We start from the raw sequence: 23631 nt of genomic DNA on the forward strand, positions 1-23631 counted from the left end.
AAACAAACTTGGCGTGCTCTATCTTCCTTCGGGTGACCGCAGCTCCATGATCGTAAGCGAAGGCACCTGTCCTGGACACCCAACTCTCCGACATGGCATTCAAGAACCCACGTGCCCACGTTAACCAGCAACAGACCTCAAAACTTAGGTAGCTGGATTCCAGAATAGCACGCTACAACAACCACTCAAGCAAGTATCCAGGGAAGTTTGACAGCCGTCCGTCCATCTAGAACGCAATCTTCCACCTTCTCACCATCATTCATGGCAACTAAAACTGAAAATAGCAAAAATGGGTATTCCGAGAAAGACTGATCACCGAGTTCAGGGGTCAGCCGGAACGGCCATATGCGAGGAACATGGTGTTGCGATGCTCCAGGGTGTGGCCAACTATTGGCATTGCAAAGGCCGATTCGCCCCTTGGAGAGGACGGCCGACTTAATCCTCTCCAAAGATAAGGCCAAAACAAACCGCCTTTTTTCCGCCAGTTTATTTTGTCCAAACCAGAGAGCCCACCCCCGATATCGAACAAATATGCCCATCAAGGCGAAAAAGGAGGGCAACAAAAGACAATGGTGACATAGGAAAGCATGCGTAATCGTTCTTGTCTTCAAAGACCATGACGTCGTCAGAATAAGAGCAGTAATAGGAATGGCCACCGTATGGAAATGCTCCTGCCTTCACAACAAGAAAAAAAACACACCACAACTTTTTGTATCCATCCGCAGGGGGTATAATACGGTAAAGACAAAATGCGCTCTCGTCTTGGCAAGTCAACGTTTCAAAAGACACGACACGTCTCGATATATACCAAGGCCTCTATCATCAAAATCCAAGTGGCGAGAGGGGCTTGATAGGCGACAGCGGCCTCAGCTCGTTAGATCTCTTGGGCGTTTCGATACTATTGATGGTCAGGCTCGTCGAGATGGTCGAAGTCGTTGAGCCGATGCTGCCATTCGAAGTGCCCGAAGGCGCACCTTTCTTTCTCAGCTTCCCGCTACCATTCTGATGGGGGTGTGGCTGCTCGTGCTGTTGGTGAGCGCTACCTGGAGGGGAGGATTCGCCTCGGCCTTCCCTCTCGTTCTGGTCGCCATTCCCCTGTTGTGCCGGTCCATCGTTTCCGTAACCCCGGGGTGGCGGTGAGTTAAACAATGCATATTCCTCTTCAATAAACTGGGCCTCTGTATTGCAGCCTTGCCAGCATTGTCTCCAATCGCAAACAAGGAACCGGAAACAGAAAGCATCAATTTTCATACAAGGCTGGAAGCAGATGCATAAATTCCGGAAGTCCATCTTGTTCTTATCCGAGTGAGCGAGTAAGAGGCTGAGGTGGCAGGTAATGGCGAATAAGAGGTAGTAGTTATAAGGCGACAGATTCGATAGTTCATCGATGAGCAGCTGAGGTACTTCCTCAGCTCCGGCACATTCTCGAGCAATTCGTTCCTGTGCCTCTTTTGGGAACAGTTCGTCGGGCAGTTCTCGGAGCCAAGCCTTGAGCATGGACCCAATAATGTTGATATCGTACAGGTCGTCCTGGGCAAAGAGGTCGACGTCATGCTCTACAATGGCCACCAGTTAGCAATCAATATCCAAGATTGTCCCGCATCGGTAGACTTACCCTCGTCAAACTTTCTCTGCCACTTCTTGATCTGGGGTCCGCTTCCCGGCACTCGATATAACCCTTCAACATCGGTGCCCTTGTAGTTGAGATAGTCGATGGCCCGCCATGGGAAGGCGGGCATCCAGAACTCGGTCTTGTCCTTAGATTTCTCGAGTCTCTTGGATATTCTTGTGATACGTGTCTGTTCCACCAACGGCAGGTTGATCACTTTGACCTGATAATGTTCGTCGTCCACCACCGGCTCCTTCTCCGTCGTACTACCGCTCCGCACTCCCTTGCCAAACAGCCCTTTACTTATTATATCAGCGGCTCTCGTACCCGAACTCCGCAAGCCATTGAAGAAAGATCCACTCGAGTTGTGTAGAGATGAAGGGTGGCTTCTGTTGTTATGGTGGTTGTCTCTATCCCGCCGTTGCTCTTTGGGCGCAGAGATATCGCGGGGCGCAGCGCGGTCAGCTGAATGATTCCGAGGCGTCGCGTTTATCATTTGCCGGTGTGACCTATCGAGAGGTTCAACTGGAGCAGTCCTGAGCGGCTGTTGACCAGCAAGGGCATGGGTCCTCTCGGGCTCCTGAATCTTGACCTGTGTTGATGTTGAGGCCATGTCCTTTGTTCCAGGGTTCTCCTTGTTCTTGTCTTTGAGTGAGCGCGATCGATTGAGTAGCGTAAACGGCTTTGGCTTGTTCTGAGACTGTTCGTTTTCTGTGGCACCTGATGCTACAGAGATATCCGATCGTGAGGGCGGGGATTGATCTTCCCTCGGGACTGAGGGATCAACCGAGGAGTGATCTGTACCATAGGGAGAACAAAGAAGTCAGCATTCCGAAACATACCTAACAGGGCGGAAATCAACCACCCAAAGGGTGGGCATGTGATGTCAAGGCAGCCGGGTACACAACAAAGCAAATGTTGCAAAAGGAATTATTCCTAGTGACATACCTGAATGTTTTGAAGCTTTGCTCGAGACACGATCCGGCATACTAGGATAGTCTGTATCACGGGAAACCGGCTCGTCGGGAGTATCGGCAGGTATATGGTTCTGGCTCCGATTTGGACTTGGGTGTCTGCCCGGATGTAGATTACCAGACCTCGGCCCCTTGCCGCTGAAGTTAAAGAAGCGGCTGGTGTTGCGCGTATGCTTCTCTGCCTCGCGGGCTGACGACTGTTGTTGTTGTTGTTGCTGATGATGTTGCTGTTGTGGTTGTTGTTGATGCTGTCGCTGTGGCGAAGGATACGGCACCGTCGGTCGCGGCGCTGATTGCGGCGTATGCTGCGGCGTAGTCTGAGAGTGGCCAAGAGCCTCTCGCGGTGGCGGCGCTATCTCTACCGCTGGGTATTCGGTCCTGGTCTTGGCCTGATGCTGCTGGTATCGATGGTAGTCGTCCTCGAAGTCGTCGTCGTCGTCGTCGTCGTCTTCAACCTGGGGAGCGGGGGCTGTGATCGCAGGCCGCGCCTGGTACTTGGATCGAGGAAGGCGATATGTCGCTTGCGAGTTTTGGGATTGAGACAGCGATTGCGAGTGGTTTGGCTGACCATGCGATGACGGTGGCAGAGGTATTGCGGCGGGCGCGGGCTGGGGCTCGGACTGCGATGGCTGAGGCTGTTGTCCTGCGGTGGAGATTGGACTCTGGAGCTGGCCTTGGGAGGCTTGCAGGGCTTTCTTGGATGGGTTGAACCTGCTGAAGGGCGAACGTGGAGACCTCGACGACTTGGATGAAGTTGGACTTGGGACGACCTGAAGTCCAGTTGTTTCACCACTAGTTGCAACGCCGATGGCAGGTGCAGCAGAACGTGGACCTCTACTTGAACCACTGCCTGTACCTAGAGCGCGATCATTGGATGCGCTAGAGCTGGAAACAGGAGAAACACCGGCAGAAGATACTATAGATTCGCTGATGTGATCATGGGAATTTGGAGACAGATGTGATTCATCAGCCAAGGGCAGCGGCTGAGGGACATGTCTGCGAGCCATCATAGTGGCTGTCGGGAAAGGTGGTGGTGAGCCAAGGTACCATGCGACTGGTACCTGTGTCTCTCACACACACTCCCGTTCGGGGGGCCTGGGGTGGCTCAGGTACGTATACAATAAACACGGTGCGGCCGGCTAAACAGATCCCAAGTAAGAGAAATGCGCAAAACGGGATGCCTAGTGTAGGTAGCGAAACGGACGGGTAATGTGCTGGAATACTGTGTGTATGCGTGTGTATGGGCGTGTGTCTCTCTCTGGGGGGGAAGGTAGCTTGTACAGGCTTTCCGACTGGCTGCGAGCCGTGATCTACCGGTACTGCGCCAGGGGGAAGTGGTACTTTCAACTCCCAGAGGACAGTGTCAGCAATCCCCAAGTCGGAGGGGGTGTGGTGCCCGCGTGCGTGGTGCGGGTGTGTGATGTTTCTGTTAATCAATGCAACAGGTATTGTGCGCCGCAGGTCCAGTCCCGACAGCAGGGTGACCCCGAGAGAGGATGTGCTTGCACGCTTGTCTGCTTGTTGCGTTGCAGCGCTGCTGCCCTCTCGAATGGAAAGCGGAGGAATTGCCCACTTGGGGGGGGTTGAGTTAGGTTTGAGTGTATGTAGGTCGAGTGAGGGATCCTGGGCGTGCCTGGGACCTGGCAGAGCGAACGCAACTCAACGCAACGCAACTCACTCACGCTCCCTATTCTCCTTGTTGGGCCTGGTCTGGTCTGGTCTGGTCCGGGGTTGTCGCTTGTTGCTCGTCGGTCGCGGCACACAGAGCACAACCTTAACAAGGCACATTTAACACGCACGCGCGCGCGCACATACACACATACTCGAGCAAAGCAAAGCAGCAGCAACAGCAACAGGAAGGGGTAGGGATGGTCTCGTGCGCGGGTTTGGAGACATGTATCAGCTCCTCTTCTTGCCTTGGACGTCGGTTGGCAGTAGGGTCGATGAAAGGGCCGAGTCTTTGGATTCCGAGCGAAATTGATTGATTGATAGATTGACTGATCAACTCAATGGAGTCAATGGATCGGGTGGAGGAGCCAGAGTGGGATGATCAACTGGATCGGCCTAGTTGAGCCCGACGCGAATGGAGTGGCAGTGGGTAGAATGGCGCGATGCTGGTAATGATGCCGGGACAACCACAGTCGCGATCTCGTCGTTCATGGCCAAGTCAGGTATGGAAGGGACGACTGGACAAGCGGTCGAAGAATTCTCAGAGCATCGTCGCCTCTGTCGACGGTCCATGTCTCGCTGTTCGTATCAAGATAGCTGGAGCGCACAGTCTTCCTTCTTACTATACTACGTATCTATCTAGTCCACCTAGTCGTTTTGCTACCTCCCTTAGGTGGTAGCCAATGCAATGTAGCCGGTTACAGTGGCCTTTTAGTTCATTCCATCCAGGGCGAGACTTGATCCCCTGTGCTTGGCTCTCCTATACTCCTCCGCCTCCTCTCCCCCTCAGCACCTAATTAACTCCGTTAGCCGGGGTCCCACCGCTGGACTGGAAGCCCGGTTTGTTCAGCGCACCCTGCCCAGAAGCCCTGCCAACCTTGCGTGGTGTGCTGGTCCAGCCCGAAAGGCAAGTTGCAAGAACGAGCATCGTCGACATGAGATCAGGTACAGCTAGACAGGCATGCCGACAGACGCTCCTTCGACCCACGCAGAGTTAATATGGCTCCATCCCTGGTAAACAAAACCTTCAATACAGTTCATTCGCATGAGACCCTATTGCATGACAATAGTTGCCCGTTGCATTCCCAAGGTACGGGGCCCACGCAGCACGGGCTCTCCCCAACTCTATGTTGAAGTGAAGTAAAACAGCGAAACATCTCAGGGGGAAGATTTGGAAGTCGACGTCTCCGTCATGCTTCCCTGCGTCGCCTAGAGTTTGGATCCTTCCAATAAATGCAGCTCTCAAACAATCGTGAAGATCGACGCAGCACAGCGGTCTCCTCTCTTCTCAATTGCCAATATGTATTCAATGTCTCGGGATGTTTAGTTTTACCAGTGTTAAGGCCGATTGGATTGGGAAACCCGCCCGACGAACAGCCATGCAGCAGTGGGCCAAGCAAGCTGGCACGCAGGCACACGGCCAAGGGGCTGGCTGCCTTCTGCGAGCACTTAATCATCACTGAACCGGCTAGCCTTAGCTTCCACTATGTATGTGTGCCTGTGCCTGTGCTTCGGTATCCGCATCGCAGGTACCCTTTGTGCGCGTCTACCGCATCCCTACGCCATCACCGGTCCGGCGTGGCTTTGGATCGCAGAAAATCCGCGCAAGAATGATGTGAAATTACGTAGGCTATGCTTTATATAGACGGTCGCAAGACGAAGACTGCAAAATACGCCATTCAGGCGTTGTCGTATCCCTTGGGGGCCAACTCTGCACCTCCGGGCGCACGAAACAGCATGATATCTGAAACATTGGATCCTTGCGACACAGTCTCCCCTTTTACCCCAACTGGCAGGGGAAGGGAGGGGAGATCTTACGAGCTGTGGCCGTGTGCCTGATTCCAACACCCAGCATCCTGATACATGTCGCTGCGAACCATGTAGCAGCAGCAACCGCGCACAACTATTTTTAGGTGTTGTTCGGTCCGTCATTGCTTCTCTTGACGTTCTATGATACATATAGCAACGCTACTCAAGCACGTTGAAGCTATTCCTGTGGTATTCGTGAGCTACGTGTATCAGTCCAATAGAATTGTTTCCTATGCAAGATATCTCCACCACGGCCTTTGGCGACGTAATCCCCTCTCCATAATCCACGGGAATGCCGCGTCGACACACAGCTGGCCGTTGAGGTGAGTGACTACTAGGTCGATATTTGGCGCTTGCTGCCCTAGCCTTTTGTGGCTGCCAGGTTGCCTTGGCGTTGCCTTGAGGCCAACCAAATCTAGCCTAGGGACTGATTTGACTGCCATGAAACATTGCGGGCTTTCTCAGGCATGTGAGCAGAAATGACGGCGACATGCTGAGGCGTCGAATGGCTGATCAAGAAAAAGGCGCGTTGTGTTCGTGGCAGAGGAAAAGTAAAACAGGCTGCCGCGCACAAGGAAACAAACCATCGGTGAGGCCGGAGATGATGAGCATGGCGTTTTTTGCGTACATTAGGTCAGGTAGGTCTCACAACATGCGCGAACCATCATCTGCTGACTTGTGATCGGCAGATGGGAAACATGAAAATCCAAGACAAGACAGATCGACTTGATTCCAATCAGTGTTGAAGGGCCTTGCCAGATAGCAGACTAGGCATGCGTGTACAAACATGGCGACCAAGTGTTCTTTCCATCGACCAGGGTGGATAGAGCAACAACACATGTGGTACGGGGATTGGACAACTAATCAACTGATAGCTCTTCTGTAACCAACAGCCCTTCCTCGACCGACAGAGCTCTCTCCTTCTTCACATCCGTGGACGAACCAAAGATTGCAATGAAAAAGACATTTGCGTCACTCGGAGGCAGTGTAATACCGAGGACACGATGGAGAAAACCATGTGCAAGCACAGAGAGTTCTCTCCTTGGTACAAAAATAAGAATAATCTAGATTGAGGTCCTTAGACCTCTTTCAGAGATTAAACTGAAAAGAACAGATACTACACTTGATCTAAGCCAAAAGGCAAAGAAGAGCTGAGGAAGGAAAGGAAAGAAAATTGAAAAGGTTGAGGGCCCGGCGGATATTTATACCCTCTCCAGAGAGCACTGATTGCGCCCAGGCAGTAATACCCCACTAATCTCTGGATTAGGCCACTTTCCATCCAATAGTTTGCTGGTGGGGGACGGGGGGCTGATTGGGCTATTTGGTCCCACTATGACCATTACGACCAATTGAATCAACGGATTGAATCAATGGATCACTGCGCTGTCTCCCAAGGCTCCAGCTGCTAAAGACCCTCCGATTGGCTTCCCCTCTGACACCAAAGAGGGCAGCCTCAGCTTGAATGAATTGAATGTAGGAAGTACCAACTTGAGGTCACTCAAGGTCGGGAGCTGACTGCTTTTTCTTCGTGCTGTCCACAGGTTACCCTACCCATTCCTACGTCTGATATAAACCATGGCGCAACTGCAGAATCTCCCGGACGAGCTGCAGCTTGCAACAGCCGCCCATGTCCAGTACATCCAGAGCCTGGACTCGCGCAAAGATGAATACGAATACTGGCTGACCGAGCACCTACGCCTCAACGGCGTCTACTGGGGTCTCACAGCCCTTCATCTCTTGAAGAAGCCTGAAGCTCTCCCCCGCGACGCCACCATCGACTATGTCCTTTCCTGCCAGCACGAGAACGGCGGATTCGGTGCTGCTCCCGGCCATGATGCTCACATGTTGTATACGGTCAGCGCGGTCCAGATCCTCGCCTTGATCGACGCCTTCGACGAGCTAGAGAAGAGGGGCAAGGGCAAGGCCGTTGTGGCCAAGTGTGCGTGATGACTCTTTAGCCGACGCAAAATAACCCTCAGACATTCTAGGCTGACGAGCCGACAACAGTCATTGCTGATCTGCAGAACCGCGAAACCGGCACCTTCGCTGGTGACGAGTGGGGCGAAGAAGACACCCGCTTTCTCTACGGCGCCTTCAACGCCCTGTCGCTGATGGGTCTGCTACATCTCGTTGACGTCGATAAGGCTGTTGACCACATCAAAGCTTGTGCAAATTTTGACGGTGGATATGGTCTCACGCCCGGCGCCGAGTCGCATTCTGGTCAGATCTTCACGTGCCTGGCCGCCTTGTCCATAGTGGGACGGATGGAGTCAGTTGAGGCTGACAAGCTCGGCAAGTGGTTGAGTGAACGACAGCTACCTAACGGTGGTCTGAATGGTCGGCCCGAGAAGCAGGAAGACGTGTGCTACAGCTGGTGGGTACTAAGCAGCTTGGCCATGATCGACCGCACTCACTGGATCAATCGGGACGCTCTCTTTGGTTTCATATTGAGATGCCAAGATACAGAGAAGGGCGGCATCTCGGACAGGCCTGGTAATATGGTCGATGTCTGGCATACGTTATTCGGCCTCACTGGCCTGAGTCTTCTCGGATACCCTGGCCTGGATGCGATCGATCCCGTATACTGCCTGCCGAAATCTACGACAGAACGCATTCTTGGCTACAAGAAATGAATGAGAGAAATACATTCACCCTACTTCGTCCTCGGCACAGGCCCTTGGCTAGTGAAGCGTGCGAATCGAATTTGTATGGATCATACTGGGTGGTCAACCGTGAATGGAAACTTGTCGCCGAGTCTTCAGACATCCCCTACGCTCCCGTACCGTTCAGCTGTGTAGTTAGGCTCCATGACGAAGTGAATATTCAAACTTATTTTTAACCTCCTACACTGCTTCGTTAGGTTTTTGAACAACTCTTGAGATCGAAGCGAATGGTTCATCGTTATTGGTCACTTGTTCGACAGACAGGTCAAATATTGAAGCAATATGTTTTAATCCAACTCCTATTTTATCCCCTTTTCACCTCGAGGTAACTGACTAGCTCACCATTTCACCCGCCTTGAATTGTTCTTCTACTCTCGTTGACGAGGAGTCAGCTATATCAAGGGCATCTGTTTCGTCTCCCCGTGTCTAGTAAGAGGCCCCTTATCTTGGGGCTTCGGGATTGTGGAGGGGGAGACGGATGCGGGGTCAGCCAGCAACTGGGGGAGACATGGAATACCTACTGAACGCGGAGTGCTTGAGGGCGTTGGAGTTCCTCATCTCCACCCTCCTGCCCGTTCCGATCGAGGGCAGAGCCCAATGCTGAACTGCCGTGGTTCGGATACGTTATCAAGTCAGGTCAAGTTGGCAGCGGAAGCAGTGTCTGGCAGCCGATGCACCTGCAGCTGGACCAGAATGACTCGTTTGGTTGGGAGGTGTGTACCAATGACGACGCTATGGTATGCGTAAGATTCCTAACTCCCAAGCAACCAAGGTATTGCAAGAACAGGCTTATCAAGGCAACGGATGGATAGACACGTGCGGTCACGTCAGGGGTCTTCGGTTCCCCCACTTCGGCAACTACCAACTACCCCATGGGGATTTCTTGGGTTGCACTATCACGATCCTAGCCTGTTCCCGGGTGGGGTGAACCCGGTTGTAAGTCACCTACAGGCCATGAGGAGGAGGTGTTGAATATGTATCTTAGGGGAGAGCCGTTCCTTCTACCGCAGCGGACTTGCAGGTATTTTCTTTTACTTTTTGCTGTCCGCGAGCTCCTTCTGCGTGTCTCTCAGATTCTTCTAGGAGTTTCTCATCAGTTTCGTTCACAAAGTAACCAGTCAATATGGCGACGGATATTGACGAGAAGAGGCCATCGTCAGCTCAACACGACGAGCATGCCAGGGCTGCAGAGTCGCCAAGTCGACAGCATATCGAAGGCAACGCGTTGCTGGTCGACAAGCACGGCCAGATCCGTCGGCTACCCATACCGTCTAGCAGCCCAAATGACCCCTTGAACTGGAAGACATGGGAGAAGTCAGCCGTGATACTCTGCTGTTGTTGGTTTTGTGAGTTTACACTTCGTCGTATTTTGTTTGGGCTCACACAAGTTCGCGGGGAATGAGTGAATAGTATGCTGACTGCATGGGTTCTATCAAGCCATCATGGGACTTGCTCTAGCGAGTGGTCTTGGTGCAATCTTAGGGGTCTTCTTCCAGTTCTATGGGCCACAAGGCTACGATGCCGGTCAGATAACCTTCCTGTTGACGATGCCGTCCCTGTGCATCGGGCTGGGTATGAAATCCGAACCACTCCCTTGTGTGCCGCGGCCGTTTTGTCACGTGTTGCTGACGATTCTCAAGGCAATTACATCATCCTGCCGCTATCTTTGGCTTTCGGGCGCCGACCCGTCCTCGTCCTCTCCTCTATCGTTCTCCTCGGCGCCACCATCGGGTCCGCCGCGCAGAACAGCTACAACGGACACCTGGCCTCGCGCATTATCCAGGGCCTGGCCACCGGCGCGTCCGAGTCCCTGCTGCCCCTGATGCTGACCGAGGTGACGTTTCTGCACCAACGCGGGCAGGTCTTCGGCCTCTACTGGATGACGCAGAGCGTCCTCAGTGCCGTCTTCAACCTTGCCAGCAGCTATGAGGCCGCCGCCCTGGGCTGGCGCTGGTACTACTGGGTCTTCGTCATCACCATCGCCGTGGGGCTGGTCTTCACCGTCTTCGGCGGCTTCGAGACTAAATTCACGCGGCCCGCAACCAGCCTTGACGGCTGTGTTGTCTACACAGATGAGTTCGGTGTCACCCACGTCGTGCCCGACAATGAGGCGCAGGAGTACCTGGAAGCCATGGGGCTCCAACAGGCGCAGGCTGCCTCGGAGGCCACCACGACGGAGATCCGCAAGCCGTACCTCCAGAAACTCAGGCTCTGGTCGGCGCCGCACCCGCACCCCTGGCGCACCATGGTCTTGTCGTGGACACGCATGCTGCAGTGCTTCACGTCGCCGGCGCTCCTCTACGCGGTCCTGATCAGCTCCATCACGCTGGCGGGGACCATCAACATGTCGCTGACGTACGACGCGGTGCTGCAAGGCTACGGATGGCTGCCACAGGAAGTGGGACTGGTCAACGTCGGTGTCATCGTCGGCTCTTCGCTGGGCGCCCTCTACTGCACATTCCCGGGCGAGTGGCTGATGCTCTGGCTGGCGCGCCGCAACCACGGCGTCCACCAGCCGGAGCACCGCCTCCTCGTGCTCGTCTTCCCCGCCGTCCTCGGTTTCGCCATGCTCCTCCTCTACGGGTACACCGCAGTCGGCGCCGCTTCCTTCTGGGCCCCGTTGCTGGCTTATGCCTTTTTCCAGATTACCTTCGTCAGCGTCCTGATTGTGTCGTCCACCTTTGCGGCTGAGGCCGCTCCTAAACATCCCGGGCCGGCTTTGGTCGTTGTCGTTGGCACCAAGAACATCGTTTCCTTTGGTGCCACTTTTGGGTTCACGCCCATGCTCGCTCGCGGCGGATACATCTGGTCTTATGGAGTTCTGGCAGGCATCTTCGGGGGTATCTTTATCCTCGGGATCCCGGTGTACCTGCTCAACCCCAAGTGGAGGGAATATGTATCTCATATTGAACAGAAGCATGGCGTCATCTCTACAGATTAATTCACTCGTGCTTATCGTTGTTATGTAGACAACGGAGTCCGTCATGATTTGTGTCTCTATTACCCACTGTCACATGCACCTCTAGTAGGATTCAAGCGGTTGTGCGTACATCTCCGCATCTCATTGTTTTGATGTGCCTATGGCAACGTACACCTCCAGCTTGTTGCTAGCTTAGGATCTCCTTGAACTTTTCTGCTTACACTTGGATAGGGGCAATATGCTATATAGCTGTTAGCATGCGATGCGAAAGCGGTATAAAGGGGTGCGACTTGCTTCTTTGTGACATGATCTCTCCCCCACCACGTCGTCTTTATATTTTGTTCCAATCACTGTCTCGGGCGCTCTCCCCTTCTCGACCCAGTCGACAAGGGCCACGAGAGCATTGTGGCTAGAATCCAGTAACGCCTGGTCATATGGGTATCTCTGAGCATTGCCTATGCTCCACGCGCCGGGCCCGCCGCCACAGTGGTGCATGCCCGGAATGAAGAACAGGCGGTAGAAAGACTGTACATCCTCCAAAGCCAGGTTCGACTTGCTCTGGACATCACTGTAGAACCATTCGGATAGCGCCGAGGTAACGGTCTGGACATGGAATTAGCGACACGTCAAGGGATGGTGGCCGTTGTGGAAAGTGACACAAGAATGGAGCTTACCTCGTCGCTCCGGCCGTGGTATGATATGATCTTCCCTTTACGGCCATGGAACTCGGCAAGATTGGTATCCCAGGCGTTGACCTGCCCGGGGTTCACTGCGAGCGCAAAGTCCATGTCCGTGGTGCTGAAGTTCCCGGGTGTCCAGGTGCTGTCGTTGTAGACAGCACCTCGCCAGAAATCCTGTAGAATTGTGTAGCCCAGCCTTGCGGTCCCGTCCTGCTGGTTCGCCGAGAAGACGTTGGTGTTGGAGCCCAGCTCGAAAGCAGGGTACACTATTTCCCCTTCCGAGTTGGCGATAGGTTCGTACGCTTTCCGGACCGAGTCCACCTGCTGCGCTGTCAAACACAACGTCGCGTTCAATAGGCCTGTTCCGCAGGCAAGTGTCTGTGGATCAAAACGTTGGCGGGTCGGCTCATCGATTATCCCGTCGACTACACCATCGATGGGATCCAACTGCCGGACCTGCTCTGCCACGATGGCTGGCCACTGTTCAGGGCGAACATAGGCGGGCGAGTCGAGGTTAGGCCAGCCTATGCGGCGTGCGAGTATGCCTTTCGACGCCACAATGCGTAGCCATTCGACTCCTGGGCTTCCAAGAAGGAGGCCGTCGAAGTCATCTGGATACAGGCGGGCATTCTGAAACCCTTGCCGTCCCCCGGTGCTACAACCGGCGTAGTACCTCGTGGCCGACGAGACGCCATAGTACTGCTCTACCACCAGCTTGCCAACGGAGGCCTCGACATGGAGCGACCGATAGCCAAAGTCGTTTAGGACCTCGGGCTTGTGGATAAAGAACTCAAATCCCGTCGATCCGTTGTGGCCAGCATTCATCCCGAAAGAGGCGAAGCCGAGCCCAGCTCCGTTCTGCATGGTCGGGTAGTCTATGCACCCGCCGACTCCTCCAGTCCCCGTAGCCAGAAGCCTGCCATTCCAAGCGTCCGAGTCGGGAAGCCAGGCCTCGATTTGAACCTCGCTTGTTGGGCTGGTGGCCGCCAAGAACACTATCCGACAAAGAATGGCCGTGGTTGCGGCAGTGAGGTTGGGTCCGCCACACGAAGCGACTGTGCCTGGCAGAGACAAGATGGACCCGTTGGTTTCGTGGCCGTGGGCGATGATTCTGGTATCTGGTATAGAGAGCCCGGCGGCAAAAGATGCGCACTTTTCAGCAGAGCATCTGGCAACCCGTACGAAGGCTCCGGAAAGCAGCAATCTGCCTGGAGAAGAAAGTCTCATACTGAAGCACGTGGATGTCGCTGGCTACGTCGACCTAGGCATCTCCAGGTTCCCCCGCCCGGGGCCTGCATGAAGACTCCGCTGAGTATCCCCCCATCCCCCGCCGGATAAGTTATAGGCCGCCGAGGCTTCGTATAGGGTACATCCACTACATCGGCTCAAGTCCAACCACCCCTTCTTCCCTACCGCCCCAAGACAATCAACGCATAAGCCTTACTGAACAATCAAAACACACCTATGAAGGAGGGGTTATCACTGCCAGTAGCTGCTCAGCTTCTCAACACCGAGGCAGGCGGTTGGATGGTACAGTGGTTAAGATCAAAACGCACCCTGTACCAGAACCTCGAGTTCGAGTCCATCCTGGAGCACCCTGAAGAATAGCCTGCCTCTCAGATACCCCCAGCAAATCTCCTCTGGTACATACAGGTAACCGTGGACTGGGACAAGGCAAAGAAGTAGCTGTGGAAACATGGCCGCGCAGTAGCAGAGACCGGTAAGAGTCCCTGGCTGGGCGTCGATCACGGCGATCGTTTTTTCTTTTGCTAGCGTTCATGTTGACCCATTACTACTTACTACGAGGATCGTGATACCCCTGGAGGTAGGTACTCGGTCTGCGTTTTCGTACGTCCCAACTGGCTGCCAATGGAATCAAGCTCACCCAAGACCATCGTTACTGTGTAGCTGATAGTAAGAAGTGAGACGGTTCCTGCCGCTGTCAATTACATATGTGAAGCCAACTCTTGTGAACATGTGCATTGCTATCTACTCGGCTAAAGTTAGGTAGTGGACGGTGGAGGGAGACAGCCTCGATATCGGCCTTTAACTTAGTTCATCCATCTACGTAGGTATCTATTTAGTTACACCGTCGAGGTACATCTTCGCCGCCCTGTCCATGATCTTCTTGACTTCCGCAGGGTTGATCTTCTCCTTACGGTCATACGAGTACAGCCCATTGACCTCCTGTTCGATATCGGTACTATTTCACGAGAACATGTCATCAGCGCAGTTATTACCAGAAAGAAGAAACAGGAACAGAGGGTGCTTACATCTGTGTCCACACAACCCCTGAAATGTGGCCGGGCTTGATGACGGCCATAACGATGGCCTCGATGCGCTTCAGAAGATCCTGGGGGTCGCTCGCCGTGGTGTAGCCCCAGTCGCGGTCCGTGGCCTTGTCCTCGTCCGACTTGGGCTTGATGTTGACGCCGCCGAATTCGGAGCAGATGACAGGCGCGCCCTGTTTGTGCTGCGAGCCCGCGTCGGCTCCGGTGGGGCCGACGAACATGTTGCGGCCCGCCAGCTTGGCGCCCATGGTGCTCTCGAGCGTGGCGTACGACTCGGCCAGCGCGGGGGCGTCGTTGTAGTCGTGGAACGTCGATAGGTCGCTGTTGACGTGCTCCCAGCCGCAGTTGTCGTTGATGGGCCGCGTGGGGTCCAGCGACTTGGTCATGTAGTACAGCGAGCGGATGTGGTTGCGCTGTTCCACGTTGTCCTTGAGCGAGGGGTACGCCCAGCTCTCGTTGACGGGCGTCCAGACGATGATGCTGGGGTGGTTGATGTCGCGACGGACGGCCTCGGTCCACTCCTGGTCGAACCGGCGCATGTACTCCTCACTGAATTCGTAGGCGTTGGCGATCTCGCCCCAGACGAGGAAGCCGAGCTTGTCAGCCCAGTACAGGAAGCGAGGGTCCTCGACCTTTTGGTGCTTGCGGCAGCCGTTGAAGCCCATGGCCTTGGTCAGCTCGATGTCGAGCTTCAAGCTCTCGGAGGAGGGCGGGGTGATGCCCGTCTCGGGCCAGTACCCTTGGTCCAGCGTGAGCGTCTGGAAGATGGGCTTCCCGTTGAGGCGGAAGGTGCCGTCGCCCGTCGTCCAGTTGATAGAACGCATGCCGGTATATGTGTCCACCTCGTCCAGCAGTGCGCCGGTGGAATCGTAGAGGCGGATCTTGAGATCATAAAGGGTCGGGTGGTCTACCGACCACAGTGCCACACCGTCTTTCCAGCAGTCTGCGTCACCGGTAGGCGCGGCGCCGGTGAGTTCGGCAGAGAGTTTGCTGAGCTGATCTGCGGGCACCTTCATGTTCACATCAAGCTTGGCGTAGTCCTTGTCCTTGAGCAGGGCCTGGCGGGTCTTGCCCACCGAAACACCCCCGATGCTGCTCTCAATCTCCACGTCGTACTTGGCACCGGCACGCCGCTGCCCGGCCACATTCACCTTGGCTTTCAACAGGCCGTTCTCAATGTCGTTGCTCTGCAGCACCGTGCCCTCGGAGCTGCTCGCGATGCGCGCCGCCGGCACAACCTCCATCCAGACGCTCTGCCAGATGCCGCTGCTGGGCGTGTAAAAGATGCTCTCGGGGGTGGGGGCCCAGTACTGCTTGCCGCGGGGCTGCTCCAGGTCGCTGGGGAGTCGCGGACGCGCATGACCAGCTTGGCCTCCTTGCCCTCGTTGGCCGCGGCCGTCAAGGCGTCCGTGACGTCAACGTCGAAGGGCACGTGTCCGCCGCGATGGCCGCCGACGTAGCGGCCCGCAACCCAGATGCTGGTTTCGTAGTCGACGGCGCCAAAGCGCACGAGGACGCGCAGGCCCTTCTCGACGTCGTTCCAGGCGCGGGGCTCGGAGAGCACCGTCTCGTACCACAGCACCTCGTGGGCCTCGTTGTCGCCCCAGCCCGAGGCCGGGGTTTGGAAGACGTAGGGCAGCTTGATGGGCTTCTTCTTGTTGTGTGTGCTGTTGGGCTTGGCGAAGCCCACCTCCTTGAGCTCGGGGAAGGCGGCCAGCTTCTGCAGCTCGGCCTCGGACTGCCCCGCGGCAGAGGCGTCGGCCACCTCGACCTGATCCGGCACGCCCTGCTGGTGCCAGCCTGCACTTAAGCCCAGGTCTTGGTCATCGTACAGCATCTGCCATTCCTGGTCGTCCAACAGCTTCCAGTTTAGGTTGGGACGAACGAAGTCCGGGCGTGGGTAGTTCGTGGGGGCGGATGAGGAGGCCATCTTCTCAGCAGTGCTTGCGGTTGCACAGTGGTGGTGTAAGTGACCTGTTCTCTCGGAATGGTGTTGCGTAGCGCCTGAAGCTGTAGTGTATTGCTGCTAGGCCCTGCCTGTTCTCGTGTGAAAATGAAGGTGGTTATTGGAGAGACCTGGAAGAGAGAGAAAGCACGACACGACCCAATCCGTAACAGTCTCCAGCCAGGTAACACGGTACGTCACCCGGCGATCGGCCCTTTGCATATGCATGAAACGCTGGACTATGGGGCATGACGTCATGCGCTTCCCATTAATCGATTCGATTGATGGACGGTATGAATGTATAAACAGATGCTCCAACCTGGACAGGCAGACAGGCTCTGCGCTTGTTGGAAAACCTGGCTATCTGGAGGCATTGCGCGTTCCGATCAGTATAAAGCTGACTAGTTGGCTCAACTAGGGGCTGTAGGGGTCCTCCTTCTCTCCACTTTACGAGGGGGGCAGGGGGCCTATGGGACTGAGAACAGAACTGAGAGCAGGACTCTGGAGTAGGTCGCATACTGGTCTATTATGTAATGCCCATAGCAGTATGCATACATGTCTAGCATGTCTCTTCTGCATCGTTATTTCGTTCTACACCTAGTAAGGAGCAATTCGTATCCTGGAGCCCCTAAACATAAACGCCATCGTCGTAGAATGGCCCTTCTGGTATCCTTGCTCCACATTCGTCTCAATCATGTCTCCGCCTTCTGTATCTAGACGATACCAGTAAGCCTCCGCACACTTCGTCTTGCTCCGTCGCCCGAGATTAAGATCACGCCGTCCATCTCGAGCGCTCGCATGCTTTCCGCAAAGTCGGCCGGCTCGACGGGAACGCTGGCGCTTTCGCTGAGCTTCCTGCTGACCTCACTCCATTTGACGGTTTGACCACCGGCCGTAAGGTCATCAAGCAGGGCAGCGATGGCCACCTTGAGCTCTTCCTTGCGCTTTCGGTCGGCAGAAGTGGTGCCATCCGTGAGCATGCTCATATCAATTCGTCCTTGAGCATCCGTAGCTGCTGTCTTCAGAGCAGTCTGGATGAGACGATATGCCTCTTCTACATCCGCTTTGGTGACCGTGGTGGAAAGCCTCATCTTGGCATGTGCCTCGGCGAGACGGATCATCGACTCAAGCTGACGAGTCGTAGCCGTGATGCGCTTCTCCGCCGCACGTACATCCTGCCCAAGCTTACGCATCTTGATGTAGTTGTCCACAAGAGCTTGGCCAGCATCTTGGGAAATGATAGGGTGAACAAAGGCACGCGCGTATGAAATGTATGCAGTGAGGTATTCAACATCCTGATTCGAGTGTTAGCAAGCTTTTCATCGGGAATGTGGGCTTTATTGCAGAGCAGACTTACCAGGATTTCGAGGCTCGAAGGGGCCGAATCAGGCTTGTCCTCCAAGTACATTGATAACAAATGACGGGCCATCTTCTTGTCAGTACTGTCGTCAACCCGATCCAAGATGAGGTAGACAAGATCGAATCGTGACAGCAGGGTGGGAGGCAAATCGATGTTTTGAGGAACTGGCAGATCTGGGTTGTATCTCGATCCAATGGGATTGGCAGAAGCAAGGATACTGGTCCTGGCGTTCAAGGTGGTAATGATACCGGCCTTGGCTACCGAGACCGTTTGCTGTTCCATGACTTCGTGAAGAACCGAGCGTGTGGAATCCGACATCTTGTCGAACTCATCAATACAGCAGACTCCACCATCAGACAAGACCAAAGCGCCAGACTCGAGGACCAACTGACGAGTTTCCGGGTCACGCGAAACGTATGCCGTCAGACCCACGGCAGAAGATCCCTTACCGCTGGTGTAGACACCTCGCGGGGCAATCTTGTGCACGTATTTAAGCAGCTGAGACTTCGCAGTAGATGGGTCACCACAGAGCAGGACGTTGATGTCTCCTCGGTACTTGGGACTGCCCCCTTTCTGGAAAGTCTTATTGGTGCCACCAAACATTTGCAAGAGAATTCCCTTTTTCACGTCGTCCATCTCGAAAATAGACGGCGCAAGCGATCTGGAGAGCAGTTCGTAGATGTCGGGGCGCGCACCAGTCATCTTGATCTTCTCCTCGAGCTCCGGCGTGATTTGCCGCGTCTCTGGAAGGCCGTTCTCTGTGTTGTCCACTTCGTCATCCAACGTGGAGGCATCGGCTCCCATACGTTTGTCGTCCACCTTGGTGACGTGCACGATGTCGACGTAGGTCTTGAAAACGCTCTTCACCGTTCTCATTCGCGGGTTCACACGGACCGGGTTCGTACAGTAGATGCCGGTGACGCGAACACGATCACCTGCCTTGCAGAAGTCCACGAGATCATCGTAAATGCACACCGAAACGGAGTGCGGGGTCTGACCGGCAGGTACAGAATCTGGCGTCTCCTGCAGCTTGATGATCTGCTTATCCGCGAACTTGCAACGGTTATGGATAATCTGCATTGAGTTCTTGGAATCGCATAGGGGACGGGGGCAAGCTGTTGGCTCCCGGATCCGGCCTCGATCGAGTTCCACAAGGACGGAGTGGTTGCAAACGCTGCATCGGAAGAAAGCCTCCTTCATGTCGGGAATGACGGGTGTTGTGCGAATCACCAAACCTTTGATGCAGATGAGTTTGTCCATATCAGACGGGTTGAGATCCCTCATATTCGTGACCTTTTCAAGTCCGAATGGCCGAACCGTGTATACAGTCGCCAGGACTTGATCCTCCAAAGTAGGGGCCTGTTGATCTTGTTGAGGGCGCGGGGTCGAGACTTGCTCCTCGCTGCGCTCTGAGCTGGGAAATTGCATATCAGAGCTTGGTGCTCCGCTAGGCCTCGGGGCTGGGGCCGAGGCTGCATTGCCCTGGCTGCGCTGGCGGGCATCTTCGGCCTGGGCGAGCTCAATCAGGACATCCTGGCAGCATTGGTCCAACAGTGGAACCAATTCTTGAGGGTAGCTCTGAATGTGGTGCCAGAGCTTCCTCGTTCGAGGGTATACTTTGAAGTCGGCGATATCTAAGTAGAGAATCCTTTGGCCAAGAGCCAGCATGTTCTTCAAATCCTCCAGGTAGGGCTTTGTCTCCGAGTCAGGGTTGGCGTCAGTATCTTCTTTTGTCGCTCCTTCCGTCCACATCCGATATTTCTTGGTGAAGTTCTTCATGAAATCCTTCAAGCCGGCGTAAGCATCATCCACGGAAACATTAGTACCCCAAATGGTAGTTTCGCCCCGGCCACCAAGGATATTAGCCTCGGAGGTGTTGGGATCAATGTTGGAAAAAGAAGCCGCATCGGAAGGCACTTCTCGAACCACTCGACCCGTGTTGTCAAGAACAATACGGTTTCCCCGCGCGCTACTAATGTTGATGCCCTCGGAGTGGATGTCGCCTCTGACAGTTCGGCGGGCTCGAGGGGTCTGGATAGCGTCAACAAACAGGTTACTGCTCTCGCTCCGGAGGTCTGACTGCAGGTTCAGGCCGGGTGCCGGACTAGAGCTGGCCTCATATCGGATGGGAGAAGATTCTAGAATTTGGTTAGCTATGTGACGAGGGGATGCATATGACATCACGAGGCTCACCTCCGACCAGACCGCTTCCGCGGGCCCTAGGAGTCCTATCTCCGTCATTTTGGCTTTCGTTTTGCGTCGTCTGAGAATGTGTCATGTGTCGCAATGGCGAGCTAGGGGCGGCACTACCGCCAGCATTGCTCTGTGTCTCCGTGTTATGTCCCAAGGGGGAGGAAACTTCGGCGTTGCCATTCGCAGGCGATGACTGGTAGAACAGAGGGCTGGACGCCAGATTCGACGAGCGAGTCGGGCGAGAAGGAGTATTCGCGGTTTGTGAAGCAGGATTGGCGTTGGCGGGGCTGCTTTGCGCTTGGGAGTTTCGGGCACTTCGTCGTGGGGTGGACGACTGCGAAGCCTGCTTGCGGCGCTGAGACGGCGAAGACATTGTGGTGTGTTCCTTGTAGATATAGATTCAGGAGCACGAGGTCGGAATAGTCTTGCTGTTGTCGTGCAAATTGTGGGTGTTTATCCTGCTGGCGGGTTGTTGCCGGGGAGCGGAAGAGAGATTTGGCAGGCTGTCATTACAGAACGCGAAAGAACGCGTTCGGGGGGGTTATCCAGGCAGTAATCCAGGGGCTAGAGGACGCGAAAGCGTGTTAAGTGGTCGTCGCATTGGGCTGGGCCGTACACAGGTACCTCGCCAGAACTCGGAACTCGGAGGGCCGCCTCAATTAAATTCCGGTTCATGCCACCTTGAGCATTGGAGCAAGCACGCCGAGCGTCTCTAGTAGCGCAGCGGGGCCGCATCTCAACTGCCTGGACATGTGTGTTGACTGAGCTGCCACCTACGAATTACTTGATTGAAGTCGACACCACACGACCCTCTGCCCTCGCAACGTATACACCGCAACTCTCCACCATGGCACCTGGAATGTCCCTTTTCACCGTCAATGCCATCATAGTATTGAGCGTTGACGATGGCAGTCGCATATTCGCCAAATACTACAACCAGCAAGCCCCTGGCGCAACAGCCGGTATGCCTTGAGCCTACGAACCCAGCAGCCAAGATGCAGTCGCTAACAGAACGGAAACGCAGTCGCATCGCCGACGACAAATGGCCCTTACCCAGATGTCAAGTCGCAAAAGTCCTTCGAGAAGGGCCTGTTAGAGAAGACGGCCAAGCAGGTGAGCATGGGACCGCTCGAGCTGCACCACGCAGTCCCTCGACGCAATCCGACGCAAATGCTGACTTAAACCTCCCAAAGACGGGCGACATCATCCTCTACGACAACCGGATTGTTCTGTACAAGATGGAGAGCGACGTCATGATGTACGTCGTAGGTGACGTCTCCGAGAACGAGGTCCTGCTCTACAATGTCATACTTGCCCTGCGAGACTCTCTACACCTGATCTTCAAGTATGTCCACTCCCGGCTTTTTCGATATACCATGTGCTAACAAAGCAACAGGCAATCCGTGGACAAGCGCACGATCATTGAGAACTACGACTTGGTGTCTCTGGCCATTGACGAGATCGTTGACGACGGCATCAGTGCGTACCCCCCCCCGCCCACTACCGCGATCTAACGTAGTTGCATAGTCCTCGAGACGGACCCCACGATCATCGTGCAAAGAGTCAGCAAGGCACCCGCACAAGACGTCAACCTGGGCCGAATCGATTTGAGCGAACAGGGAGTGAACAACTTGGCACAATTAGGCAAGGCCAAGTTGACCGACTGGCTGAGGCAAGGATTGTAGAGAATCGGCATAGCATTGGAGTCTTCACTTGAAAGTGTCGGGCATGGCGTTGGGAAAACTCGTTTGTCGCCAATTAGGGACGATTTATGACGGAGCGAATTGCTTCTAGGTCTATTCTATTCTAGGACCGAATCTCAGAAGCTGCCTTGCGCAGCCTATTCATAACCGCAGCCGCGATGTCGTCATTATCTGGGATGCCTTCGACGAAGATGACATCGGCCTTTCTCCGGTCTAGCTCACGAAGTGCCGAGAATAATCCTTTTGCTGCACTTCTTGCATCAACACCGATGCTCAGATCCAGGAGTTTTCCAAGCGGCTCATCCAGTTTCGGACCCAACAGTTGGGCCTCTTGGGCCTCCACCTCGGTGTCCGGCTCAGGGGCCTCCACCACTTCTCGCGACTCGAGTTGCCCAGTTCTCAAGCCTGCCGCCGTCTTCCAGCTTCTCGTTCTAATGATGCCTATTGTTGTAGGCGCCGAGCCTGCCTCCTTTGCTTGCTGCGAAGTCTGTGTGATATAATCGACATCGTCCTCGCTAATACCATTCTTGCCTGCAGCATAAGTGGCCTCGTATAGAACGACCCTTGCTTTGGGGCTATAGTGTTTATACTTCATGCCAGGCGCTCTTGGGGCAGCTTTGCCCAGCTCGCTCTGGTCTTTGTAGGCTTTCTCAACCTTGTCCCACCCGGGGCAGCTTCGAATCTCGGCCATGCTCACACCACCCGGCCTGAGGACAACAGGCGGGCTGCACAAACCATCAACCACTGTGCTCTCAACACCGACTTGGCATGGACCACCATCCAGAACCAGGTCTATCCGGCCCTTCATATCCTCCAGAACGTCGCTAGCAGTCGTCGCCGACGGTCGGGTTGAAGCATTCGCTGACGGTGCGGCCAGAGGCGCCCCGGCAAGCTTGATCAAGGTCAATGCGAGGGGCGAGGATGGCATTCGTGCGCCGAAGGTTTGGAGGCCTGCCGTGACTTCAGGGGCTAATAGGGAGTGTTCCGGGTTTGGTAGCAAGATAGTGAGCGGTCCAGGCCAGAACCTGCTAATAAGGGGCTTGTATATCTCTGGTATCGGATCGCTGTGTCCGTTTGTAGTACCGTTGGCCGAGTGATGGGGTGTCAGGAGTACCCGTAACATATCCAGATCAGAAACGTGAACAATAAGGGGGTTATCGGATGGTCGCCCCTTGGCAGTGTATATGCCTTTGACGGCGGCGCTTCTCGTCGCGTCCGCGCCCAAGCCATAGACGGTCTCCGTAGGGAATCCAACTGGGATGTCCTTTGTCCGCAAGTACTCTGCCGCCTCTCGGAGCACCCTAACACTTGACGAGTCGGTTGCAGAGACCTCCCACGTGCCAAGCCGCTCTTGGTGAGCTGAACCCCCCTGTCGGAACTTTCCTAGCTCATCATTTCCCACTTTGAGTATCCGGGTGCCCGTCCGAGACGGCACAACCTGCGACATCGTATAGTACGAGTTGAGGAAAGCCCGGACAGGACGAATACTCGTGTAAATGCGCCGGAAAGCCGTTTTGACTGCCAAACCAAGCTTTCTTGGGCAATCCTGTGAGTGACGATACAAGGGGCCTCCTTTCAAGCTGCTCGTCAAGGTTTGTAATATGAGAAGAGGTTAGCCGTGGGCTGCGATTGCGAAGCCTTTGCGAGTCGATTTATAATGAATCTGGTATGCAGGGTGAATTGTTGACTCATCTCATGAAAAAAAGATGGTGATGAAATCCGAGTTTGGTGCACGCCCAATCGATTTTGAACCCACCCCCCATTACAGGGCCTTTAGTGCGTCTTTGGGCTGGAATGTGCCACATTTTCGGGGACC

The 23631-nt window shown here is 54.8% G+C and overlaps 8 protein-coding genes across 8 annotated transcripts; 3 read left to right on the forward strand and 5 right to left on the reverse strand.

The window, feature by feature from the left end:
- Positions 1–822: 822 nt before the first annotated feature.
- Positions 823–3593, reverse strand: PG998_000973 (uncharacterized protein; the record flags this gene model as incomplete). Its single annotated transcript, XM_066867791.1, has 3 exons — positions 823–1556; positions 1616–2407; positions 2558–3593. The coding sequence occupies 3 exons, from the start codon at positions 3591–3593 to the stop codon at positions 823–825; spliced, it is 2562 nt and encodes an 853-aa protein (XP_066736206.1).
- Positions 3594–7635: 4042 nt separating this feature from the next.
- On the forward strand, positions 7636–8693 carry PG998_000974 (geranylgeranyl transferase type-2 subunit beta; the record flags this gene model as incomplete). The annotated part of the gene is made up of 2 exons (XM_066867792.1): positions 7636–7999; positions 8068–8693. 2 exons carry the CDS (start codon positions 7636–7638, stop codon positions 8691–8693), a joined length of 990 nt encoding a protein of 329 aa, XP_066736207.1.
- A 1153-nt stretch (positions 8694–9846) lies between these two features.
- On the forward strand, positions 9847–11664 carry PG998_000975 (HOL1; the record flags this gene model as incomplete). Its single annotated transcript, XM_066867793.1, has 2 exons — positions 9847–10069; positions 10253–11664. The coding sequence occupies 2 exons, from the start codon at positions 9847–9849 to the stop codon at positions 11662–11664; spliced, it is 1635 nt and encodes a 544-aa protein (XP_066736208.1).
- A 231-nt stretch (positions 11665–11895) lies between these two features.
- PG998_000976 (uncharacterized protein) lies at positions 11896–13550 on the reverse strand (the record flags this gene model as incomplete). The annotated part of the gene is made up of 2 exons (XM_066867794.1): positions 11896–12246; positions 12318–13550. The coding sequence occupies 2 exons, from the start codon at positions 13548–13550 to the stop codon at positions 11896–11898; spliced, it is 1584 nt and encodes a 527-aa protein (XP_066736209.1).
- An 849-nt stretch (positions 13551–14399) lies between these two features.
- PG998_000977 (glycoside hydrolase superfamily) lies at positions 14400–16544 on the reverse strand (the record flags this gene model as incomplete). Its single annotated transcript, XM_066867795.1, has 3 exons — positions 14400–14526; positions 14597–15939; positions 15969–16544. The coding sequence occupies 3 exons, from the start codon at positions 16542–16544 to the stop codon at positions 14400–14402; spliced, it is 2046 nt and encodes a 681-aa protein (XP_066736210.1).
- A 728-nt stretch (positions 16545–17272) lies between these two features.
- On the reverse strand, positions 17273–20485 carry PG998_000978 (minichromosome maintenance protein 4 (cell division control protein 54); the record flags this gene model as incomplete). The annotated part of the gene is made up of 3 exons (XM_066867796.1): positions 17273–17854; positions 17917–20057; positions 20113–20485. 3 exons carry the CDS (start codon positions 20483–20485, stop codon positions 17273–17275), a joined length of 3096 nt encoding a protein of 1031 aa, XP_066736211.1.
- Positions 20486–20959: 474 nt separating this feature from the next.
- Positions 20960–21797, forward strand: PG998_000979 (uncharacterized protein; the record flags this gene model as incomplete). Its single annotated transcript, XM_066867797.1, has 5 exons — positions 20960–21074; positions 21137–21225; positions 21306–21457; positions 21509–21591; positions 21640–21797. 5 exons carry the CDS (start codon positions 20960–20962, stop codon positions 21795–21797), a joined length of 597 nt encoding a protein of 198 aa, XP_066736212.1.
- A 121-nt stretch (positions 21798–21918) lies between these two features.
- PG998_000980 (DHBP synthase RibB-like alpha/beta domain-containing protein) lies at positions 21919–23262 on the reverse strand (the record flags this gene model as incomplete). Its single annotated transcript, XM_066867798.1, has 1 exon — positions 21919–23262. The coding sequence occupies one exon, from the start codon at positions 23260–23262 to the stop codon at positions 21919–21921; it is 1344 nt and encodes a 447-aa protein (XP_066736213.1).
- Between the last annotated feature and the right edge of the window lie 369 nt (positions 23263–23631).

This window comes from Apiospora kogelbergensis, assembly GCF_038363985.1.
Source record: "Apiospora kogelbergensis strain CBS 113332 chromosome Unknown utg000001l_segment0_segment0, whole genome shotgun sequence".
NCBI classification, from domain to species: Eukaryota; Fungi; Ascomycota; class Sordariomycetes; order Amphisphaeriales; family Apiosporaceae; genus Apiospora; species Apiospora kogelbergensis.